The following is a 19,036-nucleotide window of genomic DNA, read 5'->3' on the forward strand; positions in this document are numbered from 1 at the left end:
TTCATTTTATACTTAAAGTTAAGATTAATTTTATAATTATGTTATAAAAAAGGCGCTTAGAGGGATTAAAAGTAATTGAATTAAAAAAAAAAATCCTAATTTGTTAGTATTGGTACTATAAAATTTTTGTCAAAGTAAAAAAGCTTTTAGTGGTAAAAACATTTAAAAGGGATTAAGTTTTTTTTTTTTGTAGAAAAAGACATTTTTTTTATAAAGGCACATTGTAAAAAAAGAAAACAACTTATTTAAAAAAAAATTGTTTTAAACAAAACACACTTTTTTAAAACTGCACATTTTTGTAAAAGAGAAAGAAAGTGAGCTTTGTCTTACTTTATACAGAAAAATGTTTAGCAAAAAAGTCCTTATTATGCAAAATTATGTAATTCTATTTACAACTACAGTTATATTATTGTGTCCAAGTGAAACCCTATGTATTAAATGTATGGATAAACAAGTCCGGAGCAATATTACTGGCGAATTTTTAATAGCCGGCATATTTCCGATGAACTGCATTGAGGCCAGTAAAATTGATAACAGAACCATCGGATGGATGGAAGCTTTGAAGTACACAGTTGATAAGGTAAATAGATTGCACAACAGGAATATATTTGGCTACGTGATCTACGATTCTCATGATGCTTCTAACTTTGACATGACAACGGATGCTGTTACAAACGTCCTGCTTTCCAGTAATGATAACAGTACATGTTCTTGTTCCGATACGCCTAACAACTTCTTAGGTTTTGTAGGTCCGACAGAATCATCGAATTCTATTTACGTTCACGAACTAGCATCGCCTTTTGGTAAAATTCCAATCATAAGTTACGCTGCAACAAGTTTGGAATTAAATGATACAGACTTATATCCAAACTTCTTTCGAACGGTTCCTTCTGATGCATCTCAAGCGCAGTTTATCGCAGATCTATTAAATAAATACAACTGAACATACATTTCTGTAATAGCATTAGATAACTCGTATGGAAGAGCAGGAATAGATCGGTTCAAAGAAGAGTTCACAAAAAACTCAAGCAATAGCATCGATTTAGAAATTATACTCCCGCTGGTTTATGACGAGAAACAGTATTCTGACATTGTTGAGCGCTTAGAAAACAGCAAAGCAAACGTAACAGTGGTTTGGACACAGTTTCCACCGGTGCAGAAACTTTTAGATAAAGCAAATGGAATGTTAATCAATCGAACTTGGATACTGAGCGAAGCAGTTGGTAAAAACTCCAAGTTTCTGCAAAGTAATATCACGTTTAACAATAGAATTTTATTAGTTGTTCAGACCGAGGGAATAGACGAGGATTTCAAAGAACACTTTTACAGTCTCACTTATACAAACTCAAGCCAGTGGCTAAAAGTAGTATTTGAAAAACATGGAGTAAACGAAAGTACGCCAAACTTTAACGTCGGAAACATTCCCTATAAATTCGATCTTAGCAAGGTCCTGTTTGTTCAAAACGCAGTGGAAGTTTTAGTTAAAGCATTTTTCGAATACCAGAATAGTTATTCAAGTAAATTACCACCAAATACTTACCAAATCATTGAAAACAGGACCAAGTTTAATGAGAAAATAAATGAAGTTAGTTTCTCTTTTCTAAATAACACAAAGACCTTCAGCTTCCATTCCAAGTATCATTTTGCGGCATCAGCCTCGTTCGAAATTTCGAAATTCGAAATTTGCTCAGTAGAAATAAGAAAAGCGTAGTAGATTATCCTAATTTGAGCCAAAATAAGTCTTTTGACATTTTTAAGGGGTATTTGTCACTCGCCTATAATACAAAAAGGCCGAAGGTTGACCCTGGTGTATATTTATCCTGATATTTTTTTCTTTTGACTCTAACAAATCAGCAGATAATAACTTACTTGAGCTTAGGAAATAAAAGTTTGTATATAAGTATAAGGAAGTAAAACATTTTCTTTCTAAAACAAAACAAAGTTAAATATGGTCTTTAAAGTTGCATTAAACTAATTTTTACTGACCTGAGATCAGTCTGATCCACCATGCGCTTTACATAACCTTACATATATCAGCCTTTTTCAACTTCCAAATGTTTTCTAAAGTATTTTTCTAAGAATTAACAATGGAGAAGCATGAAAGAATAAAATTTAGCAAAACCTTATTGTGAGGTTTAGCACAATTAGTTATTAAAGTGATCAATTACTTGTGAAAAGGAGATTAATTAGTATTTAATATTATCTTTTCTTACTTTTGCAATCAAAGTGTCTGCTTAATACCATGATCTCATTCTCATGTATCGCGTTTGAAGAGTGCCTGATATTTATTTTTAATTGCACAATGACAAGCAAGGTTTGTTAGTACTAATCCAGCACCTTGCATTTTATACAAAACTTAATGTAGTAATCGTATGATGTATATAAAAAAAATTAAATGGAATTTGGGGAAGAAATTTAAAAATTTTCTCTTATATCCGTATAGATTTTATTTAGACCCATTAAGTCCGATTAAGACTTCAAGGTTGACTACAGGCAAATAATTATTTGTCAGTAGTTTCCATCAATTATAATTAATGAAAAATATTTGGATTTTGCACCTTTTCCTTACACATTCTTGCTTTTTTATTGTTATTACATTTGCTGAAAAATGAAAACTACACTAAACATGTATGTATGTATGTATGTATGTATGTATGTATGTATGTATGTATGTATGTATGTATGTATGTATGTATGTATGTATGTATGTATGTATGTATGTATGTATGTATGTATGTATGTATGTATGTATGTATGTATGTATGTATGTATGTATGTATGTATGTATGTATGTATGTATGTATGTATGTATGTATGTATGTATGTATGTATGTATGTATGTATGTATGTATGTATGTATGTATGTATGTATGTATGTATGTATGTATGTATGTATGTATGTATGTATGTATGTATGTATGTATGTATGTATGTATGTATGTATGTATGTATGTATGTATGTATGTATGTATGTATGTATGTATGTATGTATGTATGTATGTATGTATGTATGTATGTATGTATGTATGTATGTATGTATGTATGTATGTATGTATGTATTTATGTATGTATGTATGTATGTATGTATGTATGTATGTATGTATGTATGTATGTATGTATGTATGTATGTATGTATGTATGTATGTATGTATGTATGTATGTATGTATGTATGTATGTATGTATGTATGTATGTATGTATGTATGTATGTATGTATGTATGTATGTATGTATGTATGTATGTATGTATGTATGTATGTATGTATGTATGTATGTATGTATGTATGTATGTATGTATGTATGTATGTATGTATGTATGTATGTATGTATGTATTTATGTATGTATGTATGTATGTATGTATGTATGTATGTATGTATGTATGTATGTATGTATGTATGTATGTATGTATGTATGTATGTATGTATGTATGTATGTATGTATGTATGTATGTATGTATGTATGTATGTATGTATGTATGTATGTATGTATGTATGTATGTATGTATGTATGTATGTATGTATGTATGTATGTATGTATGTATGTATGTATGTATTTGTGTAACTGCAATTTTGTTATATTTTGAAGGTTTTAAGATATTCTGTGTTAGCATATACCAAGGATGTTACACAGAAATTGAAGCATAAAAGTAAGAAAAGATTAAGTGAAGCATTAAATTCATTTTCAAGTAAAAACCAAAAACCAAAAGATAATCTTTGCTACAAAACAATTGGTTTAACATATTTTCATGTAAAGCTTTCAAACTAGAAAATGATTTTTGTTTTGCTTGAAACAGCTACAAAAATTTTTTAAAAATCTAAATTTCATAGGCTATTTTAAATCTCTTAAACACAGGTCAACAAGCAATCCTAAAAGATTGGCTACACAAGATTGTTTGCTCGTTACTAATATTTTTATTTACTAATCATTATACAATTTTTTTTCTTAACAACGGCGGAAGAGACTCATTTCCTATAGTTATTACCTGTTTATTAGCTGTTCAACATTTCTCATTTGATCACAGCCTGGTGTTGCCAAGTAAAAAGTTTAGTGAATTGTTTGCCAAAAAAATTATGCTAAAAAGAAACGTTTTGTAATGCAACCGAACACTGATAAAAGCCAGACTTGCCTTAAATCACCCAAGTATTTAAAACACGTATTTAGTTTAGTTGTAGTATTTTTACATTTTTGAAGTAAAATTCGGAACTTAAATAGCTTTACGAAACTTTGGTTTTTATGGAAGTAAGGTTTGATTGCGTTACTTTTAAAGTTTTGGGCCTCTCATTTAGACTTACGATGGACCTCAGTCTCTATTTTAATCTTTTCAAAATCATGCTTTTCACGCTCAGATTAGCGTTATATTTCATTTTAGATAACTTATATATATGCTTTCGGAAAGAAATCTGAACAATCAGCTTCAATCAGCTAACTACAAACCTGGAAAAACGCACTTAAAATCTCAATATAACAAGCGGAAAACAGGAAGTACAAAGCTGTCCTATATTGACAAACAGCAACTTAAGCAATCACCTTCAATGTTATTTAACCCACTGAAGTATTTTTCTAAATTTGAACAGAAGATGGGCATTCTTTGCAAAAATCACACCACAAAGCCCTTTTTCCACCAATGTCCTTTTCACTAATGTCTCAGAAAATTTATCATCTTGGGCCCTATTCACACTATTTTAACTACTAGGGCAGTTATTAGTATTATTGTGACAGCAGTTTTTTTGTCTTCTTTTGTGAATTAGACATCACCAAAATGACTTTTGAGCAAACACTAAGAAGCAGCTAGTGTTACTGGCCTTGTTTCTGGCTTTTGTATTGCAACTAATGGAGCTTCATATGGTGTTACTTTCTCAATCCCAATGCTAACATATTAGGTTGTTTTATAATTTCCCGTCGTTACATGAAACTCTTTGTTCTACAAGACTTTTTGATGTTTTGCGAAGTGTTATAGACCATTTGAAAGCCCATGCTACATTCTAAAAGTTTAAAGTAATCTTTTTTGCCAATTTTATTTTTTTTTTTGTCTTTTTTTATAACCGTCAAATGGATTGTAAAGCCGAAAAAAAAAAGAACCATTTTCGACGACTCCTTCTTTTCGCATTTAATCGAGGTCAAAAAACAAGTGAAGCTACCAAAACGTATTTATGCCGTGTATGGAAAGGACCCTATTGTAACGGTGTGCGTATCGTTTCATTTCCATATCGTTTACATACTGATATGATATCGGAAAAAAAAAAAATGTAATCGCAATGATTACTGCGTAATGTCGTTATAAAAATTTTAACCGGTTTTGTAGTTAGATTAAATCTCGGTATATGCCGATGATTTTTTTTCTTCCAATATCAAATCGGAATGATAACAATATGGAAATGAAACGATACGCAGAACCTCACCCTATTGCTAAGAAAACTGCTCGGGATAGGTTTGTCAGGTTCAAACACGATAGTTTGGACCTTAACGATTCTCTTCGTTCCGGTAGATCAGTCGCAATGAACGAGATCCGCCAGACATGCAGAGAATAGGTCAAAAAGATGAATTGTGATTTTGGGACAATATCACATTACCTTTAATTAATGGGTTTCACTCAAATACACAAGGATAAGTGACTTTCCATTGCTGCTCAAAACCACGTTCAACACCAAGAAACCCACGGACTGACAACTTTTCTCATACAGAAACGTCATTGGAAAAGAGAAATGGTGTCTCTATATCAGTATGAAGCAAATGAAAGAGTTAGTTAGTCCTGGAGAGAACCCTAAGCCGAGGAAGCGGATGCATTGCTTTAGGAGGAATCCCGTTAACAAAAAACGTTCAAGAAACTTTCGTAGATCGTTAGAAACGGTCGGCCATGTTCTAAGAACGTTCTAAGAACGTTTCCAACGTTCTTCAAACGTACTTGAAATTTGTGTTAGCAGTGAAATTTGTGTTATCTCCAGTGTTTACCAATGGTGATTCAAATGGGAAATATCTCCAGTGTTTAACAATGGTGATTCAAATGGGAAGTATCTCCAGTGTTTACCAATGGCGAGTCAAATTTATATTATAATTTCTTACGTCTGGTTGATTTGGAGAAATAAAAAGCTACAGCCTATAGTATTGAAGGTCAATGCAGTCTACAAGATTCAACATGTCGTTAGCTTAGGTGGAACAATTCTTTCGGCTAATTTTGTGGTCGCGAAACTTGGTAGTGGCTGAAGTGTTTACGCTTGAATAAGTGCATGCCCAGGTGCAAGATCAAAGAGTTGTGCTAACGTTAGCATCATTCTTGCAAAAGTAAATGCAAATATAGTATAGACTAGATCATCAAGAAAAAGCGTTTTTGGTTCCACAGTCTGTGCGCTTGATTTTTCTCGATGGTTTTTTCCGTGTAAGGATAGTTCCACGGCTAATTTTACTTGCTCGCGAACTTGTGGTTCTGCTCCCTGATCAGCATGTTCTTATTACTTTCCAGCGAAAAGGGAAAATCCTGTATTTGCACAAATGGTAGATAAAGATTAAAATAGTTTTATCTAGTTCCAAACAATAATTATCGTTATATAAGGTTGCCACCACGTTACAACGACCTGATATAACGAGTTTCGCAAGTGATTTTTTTATTGAGATCCTCTTGAGCTTTGCATTCATCAATATATCAATAAACCTTCAATACCTTCTGTCTTTCTTTTTCATTCTTTATGGTCTCAACAGTGTAGCAAGTATGTGCGCTGATCAAACGCCAATATATCAATAAGCAATTTGTGGATTTTTGCATTATTCTTTCATCACCAGCTTCGCTGGTAATCAAAATATAATGCTTGTTCGCTGGTGATCTCATTTTTTTCATGAGAAAATCCAGATGATTTTCTCAACTATGATTTTTCAAAGCCAGTAAAACATTATGGATTTGCTTTTCTCAAATGATCGCAGGATTTTGGTATTCAATGATAAACTTTACGGTTAAAGTCGTCAGGAATTCTTACGCAGAAAGACAGTTCTTTAGATATTCAAAAATTAACTCTGTTTTTCCTTAAATAGTGCAACTCACATATAGCAAATGTCCATTTTTGTTATCCATGGTCATATCACCTAAGAAAAACCTACAGTCCTTTATAATTCCTACATCACAATCATTTAATATCGTGCAAGTGCAAGTTTCTCTCATTTGAGATGCTTGGCTCTTTAAAAGCATTTTTTTTCGTAGTGATGAAAATAGGGTTGCGGAGTTTTGTAATAATTTCATCTTAACTGAAAAATGATTGCGTGAAATTCTCAAGACGAAACATATTTCCTCAATAAGTATACAATGGCTGTTGCTATCCTAACCTTTCTTATATCGTTCAGTCTTTTAAAGTAATAGCAAAAGATACCGTGCCCTGACTTTAATAAAACGTTTGGTAATGTATTTTACCTTAGCGCTGTTATTTGTATGCCAGTGCATAATGGATATGGGCTGGATACCTGTTTCTTTAATAGTCATACAACTAAACTAGTTACAGGTATTTTATCATTTTATCGAAATTACTGCATCAGTTGCTAGCGTAATTTGTGGTGTCATTGCACATGGAAAGTCGTTCGCAGGATCCTAGGTTACCGGAAAGGCCCTCGGCGTTGATAAAGATTACCTCGAAGAAGTGACGCAGCACAATCCCGCACTTGAGCAATTACAAAAAACATAAACAGAGTACAGCCGAAAATAAACATCACCATAAGTCTGGTTTTAGCCTGTTGACTTTGCAAGGAACTTATGAACGTTGAAAAACGAGAAACAGACGATTAAATGTCGAGTTTTTCATCAAACCCACTTTAACATAGTGGTAGTTAAACACAAAGCATTGGGTCAAAAAATACGCAATTATAAGTTTGTTGCAAGCCTTATCACTGCTAGTTTTTTACTTTTTTAAATATAGATTTTCTTTAAATTGCATTTATACAAAATATTAAAGGAAATCTCCCTGACTCGTCGAACTAAGGTTTGCTGACGGCAAACCTATAGTTGCATGACTTAAAAATGAAAAACAAAATCTCTCAAGAATGTTGTGTTTGAATCGTTTTGCGAGAGATCCATTAATGCAGAATTATTACCTGATCTTGCGCACTATTTCTCTTTGCCTGGAATGTCCTGGGATTCATTCTTTAAATAGACAAAAGTTGAGCTTTTCTTCTGACGGGCAAGAAAAAGGTGTACGTTGTAAAATCTTAGGTTGTCACCTGTATGATAGCTCAAAACCTTTTAATTGAATCACAAATCTCAACTCAAATGGTCCATGCGGGTGAGCTATGAATTAATAGTTACCAGTGGCAGGTCTCCAGTGGGCATATATTAAGTTTATCATTAATGAGGTATTGATCAATCCTAAAATACGAATTGTAGAAGTTGGACTTGAGTATCCCGAGAACATGCACAATGCTTATAGTGTGTACCACCGGACAATTGTGATGGTGGTACCCACTTAAAGCTCCTGGAAGCCCAAATAATTTATGTTTTAATTTAGCGATTTGTAGATGTAAAATGGAAGTTTGGATCCATTGGTCTATCGAACCTTTGGCATCGATCTTCTAGCTTATATCTACTTTAATCCAAAGTCCATCACTTGTCGAGTTTTTCATTTTTGTGGTGGTTGCGATTGAAACCTCAATAAATTAAATGACAAGATTTCTTACTTAAATATCAAAAATCAGATTTAAAAAGCGTTCTCAACGATTCAATACCACAAACAGCTAATATTAGTGTTATCTTTCAAAGTTATACCGAACATTTCGCAACTTTTCCCGATTAATAATTTCCTACAGAAAAAACAGCACAAATAAACAGTACCAAGCTTTAACATAAAAGTAAAAAAATAAAAACAGAAAGTCATTTCTTGCCGGGTGTCAGAGTTGAACGCACGAACAAACTTTGAAAAAGTTTTCCCAATTTAGAACATGTCAATTTAGCTCATGACAAGCTTTACCCAATTTAGAACACCGCTCTATTGAAAGAGCTACACAATTTGTATTTAAATTTTCCATCTCGAACTATTTAAGTTTAGCTTTCACCACTTAAGTTTTACTTGTTTAAAGTTTCTTAGCTATTTGATTGGTTGTACCATAAAACTTCTCAAAACCGGTAAATCTTAAAAACATAGTTCCAAACAATAACAAACATAAAAGCAGCGTCTGCATTAAGTCAAGCAGTTTATTTCAAATGAAACTTTAGTTAAAAGTTAATGTAAGCAATGTCCAGGTATTGCCAAGAACTAGAAATTTATTTCAACTCAAAGTTGACTGGTCGTGGGCTGGAGATTCCCGCTGCTGCTTCTCCTTCTCCTTGGCGGAGTATCCACTCGGAACTGGCATAGGTGACAACGGGAGCTCATCAAAGTTGGACCAAGCGGCATCGTCGCCTTCTTCAGAAAACGCAGGTAGCACACCTCTTGAAGTCTTTAACTCGACGATAATTCTCATAAGTATAGAAGAGTTTTTCGGCCTTAAATAAAGCAATTATTACTAACTTCGTAGAACATCGTAGCACTACGTTTAGAACAGATTAGGAAGTAATAAATTCACCACTGAGAAGTGATGAAATTGCCGGCTGCTGACCGAACTCCCTCGGACGCTGCAGACGTTACCGGGATTCCAAGGATCATTATCGCGGTTTGCAGCAGAAGAGTCAACACCTGAGAGGCTTGCTGGTACATCTTTTTGAGCGTTGATGTCACTCTGTCATATGACATCCTGTCATCTTCAATGTCGGCCTTTGAGTTTGGGATGGAGGAAGTTTGCCAAATCGTACTCGATCATCTACAAAAATGATAAAACAATTATGAACTTCGTCCAACCATTGTAAACCATATTTAAATTTGCTGAGAAAATTGCTTACCCCTCGTCCATGTAAGGGAATCCTCAGCTTTAGCGCGTATTCAAACAGGGTGATGAAGACCATCAAAACTTGGGGTGCATTCGGCGAGATCCTCTTAGAGCTGCTTTCAATTTGATGAAGGTAGACATTGACCAAATGCATTAACGTCTTTTCGGAGCAGAATCTTTCAAACACTCTTTTGATTGCAAGAAGTGGAACTGGAAGGGCATCCAGAGTGTCAAACTGTTTTTCGATTGGATTATACCGGACCCAGGTATCTTTCGCATGCTCGACCTTGACCTCCATCAGAACACGTCTCATGTCCAGAATCGACTCAAAGCAGTCGCATAAAGAGTTCCATCCTGTCTCAAAAGGCAAGATTATGTACTTGCAGTGGACCTTGTGACTAGCACATGCTACCTCCATCTTCTCTCTCCTCTGGGTCGATTTATGAATTGTAGCCGCTAACTTCTTAACATTTTCTATGGCAGCGGCCACCTGTTCTGTTTTTAGGCCTCATTCACACAAGTGTTGATGACATGATCAAGGTATCTAAAATGGTAATTAATGATCCTCCACTCCGTCACACCTTTCAATATGTTTGAGGCGATATCAGTTGTCATGAACTTTTGAACGTTTGGCCTCAGACTATCACTTTCGTCAATAATCGAATCAGTCACAATTGCAAAGGCCTAACCGGTGTGCTGACCCTCAAAATTCTTTATCCCCAGAAGCAACTGTTGCTTAAAATGGGAGTCGACATAATGGGCGGTGAATGTTCGGTACAACTCAGAAGATCGGGAAATCCAGTGATCGGTGGTGAACGCTATTGAAACCACGTCGGGAAGGTTGATTTTCGGTATGAGGCGGTGCTAAGTAACCTAAGTGCAACAAAAAAAAAACCACAAAGCTTCCATAAAAAAAAATTTTTTTTGTTTAACAAATTTTTATTAGGCAAGAAGCGTGAGGTAAACCATATTCTGATAAAAATAGAAAACTCGATATGCTTAAAACAGAAATAGGCCACTAAAGTTTTTTTTATCCTGGACTGTCTTTTGTTACTTTTAGCCAGGTAACCTGGCTTATTTTCAACTTAGATACATCTAAGTATGTAGCCGAGGTAGTGTCAAAATCAAAAAACGTATTCTAACCCATGTCAATAACCTTGAACTGTCTGTCAAGTCTAGAGCTGCAAACAAAATGGCTTTACATAGTTTACGTTGCATAACTTAAATATCTTTACGCCCTTTTAAATGTTGGCAAAGTCTCTATCTGAAGCTGAACAGCTACATTCTGATAAAGAAAATGTGCCATTTACAGTAAGCCAAATGTAGAGAAAAAAATTTTTAGTTGCTCGGCACAGTTGTCACTCCAAAATGAATATCCTAATAATTAGCTTGTATAAAATACGAGGTAGTTTGGTTTCCTCTCCGTCCAAGTTGTCCTTGATGTTACCCCCCATGATGCCATTGGTCGAGTTTGTTAGATGAATTCCAAAGTTATGGAAGTTGACAAAAATAGTACATGCTAGTATGGGAGAGTATAGCTTGTGGTTCGACCTTTTCTAGATCCATAGTTATCGTACTTGTTTTAATTCCGGGTTAAGTGGTTTTTACAGCATCACTTTGATAACACCAGCAACGCATCGACCTTACGATGGTGTAATTTTATCTTCACTGATAAAAGTTCCTTTACATTGTTGTTCTTTCTTTTAAGATTAAAAACATCACTTGTTTTGAGATTTTAAGATCAAGAACATCATTTGTTTTAAGATCAAGAACATCGCAACCTTTAGCCTTTTAAATGAAATCTTAGGAAAGTCTGAAAAAAATAGGTCAATAAAACTTGTTTGAGATAGTTGAGTCAGGTTCTTTGATTTTATGAGCCGAGCAAATTTTTTTAATATTCAGAACTGGACTCAAATACTCTTTCTCAAATTTTTCACGACTGTAATGGTTTTTATCCCTGGGAAAGCTATTATTGTGGCTTTTAACCATTTGCCCGTCGTAAAAACTAAACTTGAAAGTTTTTACCCCTCCACATTCGTCTTGAAAAGTGTTTAAACCTGATTTTTTCTATTGACAAGAGTGGTCACTAGGGTATATATATTTTTTTAACCCCATGCTCTTGTTCTATAGTTTAATGAACTTTTACCTAAAAAGCACAAAATGAACTATTAATTGTATATCTTTTGAAAACCGTTCACCTCGCCATTGAAAAATGGATTTTGACATAAGTACTACTATGTATTTAAAGGTATTTAGAATGTCATAGTCATGTTATACAATAAGTTTTCAATCCAACAATGACTCAGACCGTTGACCTTGCTCTTGCTCTTGCTTGTTGCTTAGGAGGAATAGAAGGTGCAATTAGTCTTTATTTTTGAATGACGAATACATTTCCTCTATTTCTTTGATTGCGCGCTCTGCGCATTGATTACTTCTGGGGATCTGTAGTATGGATAGCTCTCGTTTCCAGTGATTTTTTAAAGAGCTCAAAGCCTTTTTGTATAGATTCAGTACTTCAACCAAGTTATTAAAGTCGTTTTCGTTGTACAGTTGGTCTGTAGACCAATTCTCTACCCAGCCTACAATATAAATCGACATACTCTCAACAAAACTGTCCTAGTTGAAGAGATTAAAATGAAGGCCAGGATTGTTGGTATAGCTCTGCAGTTCCACCTCGCATTGCTGATGTTGGGTAATTTCTGAAACCTGAGCAATGGGACATGTCCCTTTTCCTCAAAAAATTGGAACACTCAAGTGAGATGAAATAAAAATTTCATATCATCTCTCAAGCCTGATGTTTTGAGAATTACTTCTCTTCCGTTATCAAACTGTGTTTTTAGTTGTTGAACTCTTTAACAGTTGAGATACAAATGGATATTCGATGTTTGGCGATTGTGTTTTTCTTCCATGTTCTTCATCCATCACCAAACGGAGGATTCTATCTAATACATGGTGTTGACAACTGATAAACTGAGGTTTGATGATGCCTTTCTCTGTGAACATTCGTTGCAATATTACAATAACACGATTCTTTTTTCCAATGTTGACACTGGTGGTATCTACAATAGTCATCTGTATTGAATTTCATCGGTGAAATTCATCATGGACTTTAGAAATTTCTTGAGAAATAGTTTTTACCATACCATCTACCAGGACATCCAATTTAATTTCTTTTAATTTTTAAGGAAGACCACTTGATAATCAATTCCATCGATGAAATTACTATCAAAGCGTAAGGACCAACTTTTCATCCGCAACTTTTTCATCATTTTTTTTTTCAGCTTGATTGCCTCTTTGATTGTTTACTTGTAAATAGTTGATTGACATGTAGTTGGGGTGTTAATGCCTTCACGAGCTAATTGGTTGCCTATGTTAGCAGCGTTGTTGATACTCTTGTGTAGGTTACCAAGTTGACTGCAGTTTGGTTTTATGATGTTTTCTGCTTGGTGTAGGAGTAGCCTCGTCTTCTTCTTCTTCATCGTTTTCATATTCACTGTTTTCAGCCTCAGAGTTCGAATCACTAAAACCAGGATAGTAAGATGATGAGTTAGATGACCCATTAGAAATTTTTCGTCTTTTAGAGAGATAGTTTCTTCACTAGCCGCTTGGCCTGTAGAGTATCCCACTGTTCCTTTGCTTTCCACTTGAAGATGGTACAATCGCTTGTCCTCGGAAGATAACCATATGCCATCCACTTAAGTAATATCAAAAGTTTTATTTTGTAGCTTCCCCGCTTGACACATTCATCATAACATTTCAGTATTTTATCAAGCTTTGCACGTATAACTTGATCAGATACATGAGGAAAATTCAGTCTATTCTTCAACAAATTTGTAACTTCTTTGAAAACTTCCTTTTTTGGTCCAAGGAAATGGTAGCGTCCGATAATTTGCTTTTTGAGCAAATTTTGCACTTTTCTTCCAGTGAATATTCTTCCGAAGGGACCATTCTTCTTCTTTTATGAGAGTTTTCAAATTTTACTAGAATATTGGTCCAGACATCTTTGTTCTTCTGAATGCTATTATCGCCAGGCTTGAACGTCGCCATACGTTGCTTCTGTAATTACTATAAAATTACATAAGCAGCTATATATACACAGCCTAAATTGTTCTAGAATATTCTCAATTAATCTAGAATGTTCTAAATTGCAACTGAATGTTCTAAAGTTGCCTAAAATATTCTGGAATTTTCCAAAATGTTCTAAAGTTTTAAACACTTCAATCTACACAAGTTTTTAATGATAGTAGATACAAAATGCGGGTTCTAGCTCGATGATACCCTTATATATTGGGGGGGTTCTATGTTTTTTCCATGATGGCGGTAAAGATCCAAGATGGCGTATAAAGAAGTATAAAAATAATCTTGTTATTTCTATATTTTTAAGATGTCGGTTTTTTACCAAGATGACTTCCTTTTTATTCAAAAAAAATTTCTTACCGTAAAAATATTGTTAAGTTTTAAAAATTTCCACGGATCTGAAGGATCTAAAAAGCTTTCTTACCGATTTAAAATTATTTTCTTCTTATTTAAAAAATGTTTTTAGCGAGAACAAAGCATGCAGGTGAAGTGAAAGCGTTATTTGATCTTTTGTTAAATAACATGAGGATGGTGTGTTTGCGAATAAGTAATGAAGGAATAAGTGTGAGAACAAAAACAACGATAAATTTAATGTTTAAAGTGGATCTTTTTGCAGATCGGTTTGATGAGTACGTGTTTGATTTTGAGGAATCGTTGCATATGGGTGTTGAGAGTTATGTGAGTAAGGTGTTTAAAACGGTGAAAAGTGGTAGCGAGTTGACTTTGTCGATTTTGAATGCGGGAAGTTTGGAAATCGCCGTGAGATCTTTAGACCAGTTTGCGTATAATATTAAGGTGACGACGGAAAGCGTTCAAAACGTGAAATTTAGAGTGGTTTTAGAGAAAGGGGTGTTGATATTTTCAATGGAGACAAGCGGTGTTTTTAGTGAGAGCTTTAAATTTGGAGAAGAGAGTGATGATAAGAAATTTGATTTGGTGCGTAAGTCTGATCAGCTGTATCGAGTTTCAAAAATAGTTTCTTTTTCGAGCGTGATGGATGTGTTTGTGGGAGAGACGTTAATGATTTCGTCTACAGGAGAAATGGGGATGATAAAAGTGTATTTTTTCTGATTTTTTATTCTTGTCAAATAAAAAATTGGTTAAAAGTGATTTTTTAGAGAATGGCTCCTAAGAAGGGGATGCTATTGAAGGGTGAATTGGGTCCGAGCAGTAAACCAGAACCGGAAAACTCGTCTTCACCAGAACCAACACGCTCGTAGCCTTTTCCAGTTTTAATGAAGAGTCCATTGCCATGAGTATTTTTATTCCAAGGACTTAGGTATAAGCCAGAACCAGCTGCGGTTAATTTTATTCCTTTTCCGTTTTTGCTCAAGTAAACTATTCCGCGTCCAGCGATTTTGTCGACCATGGCAGAACCGGCAGAAGCTCCAACACCTGAAAGCAGACCAGTGGCAAGAGCAGGAACTACTTTTGTGGCAATGGTACTTCCGATCATTCCTAGTAAATGTAAAAGGGCACCGATGAATCCTCCTTCTACTTTTGCGTTGGGCATGAGTTGTTTTTTGATGAGTTTAAGAGTGGCACCTTTTCCATTGACGTATGCTTTTGCAATTTTGTTCAATTGGGTTTTAGTGACAGCGAGAATATGTTCACCGTTCAAGTCTTGATGAGTGAGTTTTATGCTGACTTCGGTTTCGTTTTGAATGGCTTTTTTAATTTTGTCAGCTTGTCCTTTCGAAATGTTTAGTTTGATCTTTTGATACATTTTTAATAGAAAAGGAAAAAAAAAATCATCGACTGAAAGCGCTTCCGGAGAAAAGATCGTGTAGAGTGGATGAGATTTTTTCTCTGATGTGGTATCTGACGATGATCTTCCCCTCTAAAATCGATCAAGTGTTCATTTTGGTCAACAATTTGCGTTTCCATTCTTGAAATTTTGCTGACAACGATGGAAAGGTAAATCAAGTGAAAAGGTTTTCAACAATTTTTTCGCCGGGAACGACTTGTGGGTAAAAGGAGTAAATGTCGTTTGTTGTTTTACCGTCAAAATAAGACGAGCCGATAATGTCGTTAGTGACTCGGATCACTGCAGTTTCTTCAATTCTCACGATGTTTTCAGACTCGTAGGTGTTGATGACGCTTGTGACTTTATTAGGGTCAACGGGGTCTACTCTTTTTTCAACGTAGGTGTATTCGTTTTTATCGAATCCAAGTCGCGATCCTATGCTGTTATTCACGTTAAAATCAACCCAGTATCTTGTCGTTGCTGTTGGCTTTCCAAAAGTCAATACGGCTTTTAACGAAGACTCGTTTGCTGTAATGGTGAGTCCGTCTACTCTGTATAAGCTTCTTGTTTTTGCATTTCATTTTGAAGGTATTCGTTGAGCTGGTTGATTTCGTAGGATCCTTCTTGAAAGTAGATGGTGTAGCTTTTGAGCCAGCGTTTGGGCTGTATCTGGAAACGTTATTTTTAGAGGTGACGTTGGGATAGCTTCGATAGGTTTCGAGCCCTACAAGAGCCGTTTCGTACTGTTTGTTGAAATCCAGCTCGATGGGTCTTTCAAAGTATTTTTGATGGAGCTGTTTGATACGCTAGGTATATCTTTTTTCGATTTTGCAAGCAAATAAAATCCAGACATGTTTTTCATACGTTTGGAAAATAAAAATCGTGAAACCCGCTTCTGTATTTTCTATGGTCTTTTTTGGAGGATAGATCAATGACGGCAAATCCGTGGGGTTGAGACCAGCAGTATTTGCAAAACTTTTTAAATTCTTCTTTTTTCATGTCGCTGGGAACGTGATCTTGATAAATGTGGTTTATATTTTTATCGTCTTGAGGAAAGAGGCAAATAAAGTTGGCATTTTCTCTGATGGTTTGTCTGGGGAGCAAGAAATAGTTTTGAGCGAGGTAAAAGCAGTAGACGTTGGAGTGTCTTCCTCGAATGTAATATTTTTCGCACGTGTTTTGTCTGGTGAGTTGCAAGTCGTCAAAGATCATCAAATTGTTTTTGGTAGAGTCAAAGGAATTAGGTTCAGGCATGTCTTCTTCATTTTCGAAAAATTGACACTCCATGTCTGTTTCTCCTTCCCAATTTTTAGAGGTTTCTTTAATGACGGCTTCAGGACTGGAGTTTAACTTTTCAATTTTGCTTTGAATGTTGAATAATTGGAGAATGAGTTCTTTAGGTAGTTTCTTCTCAAAGGCTTTTTTGAGTATTTTGTATTTGGGTTGGAAAAGAGATTTGCCAAAGACTTGCAAGTGCTTATAATCCAGCCATCCAGGTCTAAGTAGTAAATTGAGAAGCAACGTTGTTTTTCCGCAACCGGACTCTCCGACGATGATTCCTCGAATGCTTCTTGGCAAAAGCTTGTTGTTGTATCTTTTGGTTATTCCGATATTCCATGACAAATCAATGACTTCCATTTTGTACTGGGAAAAAAAATATTTTTCTTGTATTTAAAATGTACTGCGTTAAATGCAAAAGGAAAACTGAAACCATTCACTTGAAAAATGAGATGACAAAAAACAACAGACATATGTTGAAAGGGACTTATGACTCTTGCGGAACGACCAAATGCAAGTTTGTTTTTTCGACAACAAAAGGAGGTGATTTGGTGGAAACGATCAACAATTTTACAAAAAACGTAAAGCTTCCGGGGCAAAAATTTGCAAGAAAAATGACCTTCCAGGAATGAATTTTGCAGGACCTGGTACAAGAACGGACTTAAGGCTCGATTCGACCGGCATGTATAAACCTTGGAGCAAGCCGAAAGACCGAACGGACAATGCAACGTACCACCACGATTTGGCTTATATGCAGTTCAAAGACCCTGCCATTAGGAAATTAGCAGATCAAATGTTGCTTGAAGAATTGGACCCCATTCCAAACCCCACTCAAAAAGAAATAAACGAAAGAAATATTATCAAACCCATCATCAAAGAAAAAGTTAAATTTGGATTGGGTGTCTCTAAAAAAAAAAAAGCCTCTGAAATGGACGGATCAACTTGCAGAGGAGCTTCATAAACCGCACATCCGCCATTTTAAAAGAAGAAGGACATTGTGAACGACATTGATGAGATATGGGCTACAGATTTGGTTGACATGCAATCGTTTTCAAAATTCAACAACGGAGTAAAATATTTATTCATGGTGATCGACGTATTTTCAAAGTATGGATGGATCGTTCCGTTAAAAAGCAAAACAGGTCTTGAAGTGTCTAAAGCGTTGAAAAAGATTTTCGAAGAAAGAAAATGCGTCAAATTGTGGGTAGATAAAGGAAAAGAATTTTACAACAAGCACGTGAAAGCGTTGGGTTTGCAATTGTACTCCACTGAAAACGAGGAAAAAAGTTGTGTCGTGGAGCGATGGAACAGAACGATGAAAGAGAGAATGTTTAAATATTTTTCGGTCAACAATACCAATAAATACATTGACGTATTAGATAAGATGGTGAAAAATTACAACTGCACAAGACACTCTTCCATCAAAATGACTCCAGTGGAAGCCAGCGATGAAAAGAATAAAAATTAGGTCTGGTTGAACCTGAATGGTAAACAGAGAGGAAGAGCAAAACCGAAATTTTCTATGGGTGATCAAGTGCGAATCACAAAAAAGAAGTCTCATTTTGAAAAAGGGTATACGCCGAGATGGACTGAAGAGGTTTTTAACGTGTCAAAAGTTCAGTATACGGATCCTCCTACGTATAATATCGCTGATGCCAACGGTGAAGAAATTCAAGGCACTTTTTAAGAGCAGGAGTTGCAAAAGACGCATCAGGATATATTCAGAATTGAAAAAATCGTTCGCAAAACCAAGAGCAGATCATTGGTCAAATGGTTGGGGTATCCAGACTCGTTTAATTCGTGGGTGGACAATAAAGAATTGATCAGTTTGCTTTCGAGCGTAATTGGTCATTTCCTTACTGGAAAAAATTTTCAGGTCCATTAAAAAATGAGCAAGATGATGGTTTTGTTTGAGCCCTTTACAAATGAGTACCTTAAGACGGAAGATTACGAGGAGTCGTATTATTATTCGCCTTATGAAGAAAAGTACCATTACAAGATTTACAGCTTTGAAAATGATTTGGATTTCATCATTATTCGTCGAAAGGATGAATTTGAGTTGAAAATAAAGCGTGGAGGGATTCGTTTTGAAAAAAGTGGCATG

General features: G+C 35.1%; 1 protein-coding gene across 1 annotated transcript in view; it reads left to right on the plus strand.

The window, feature by feature from the left end:
• The first annotated feature begins 226 nt into the window (after window positions 1-226).
• Window positions 227-19,036, plus strand: part of LOC145193311 (uncharacterized) — a 49,908-nt gene continuing 31,098 nt past the window's right edge. Inside the window, exons 1-3 of the mRNA XM_090072042.1 lie at window positions 227-937; window positions 3,585-3,684; window positions 14,374-14,965. Coding sequence (XP_089928168.1) covers window positions 344-937; window positions 3,585-3,684; window positions 14,374-14,965 — 1,286 coding nt within the window. The 5' untranslated portion in view covers window positions 227-343. The remainder of the gene's footprint in view (window positions 938-3,584; window positions 3,685-14,373; window positions 14,966-19,036) is intronic.

The sequence above is a fragment of the Hydra viridissima genome, unplaced genomic scaffold, assembly GCF_058129835.1.
Source record: "Hydra viridissima isolate aposymbiotic clone 2 unplaced genomic scaffold, HvirCarnegie_v1 scaffold_14, whole genome shotgun sequence".
Classification (NCBI taxonomy): Eukaryota; Metazoa; Cnidaria; class Hydrozoa; order Anthoathecata; family Hydridae; genus Hydra; species Hydra viridissima.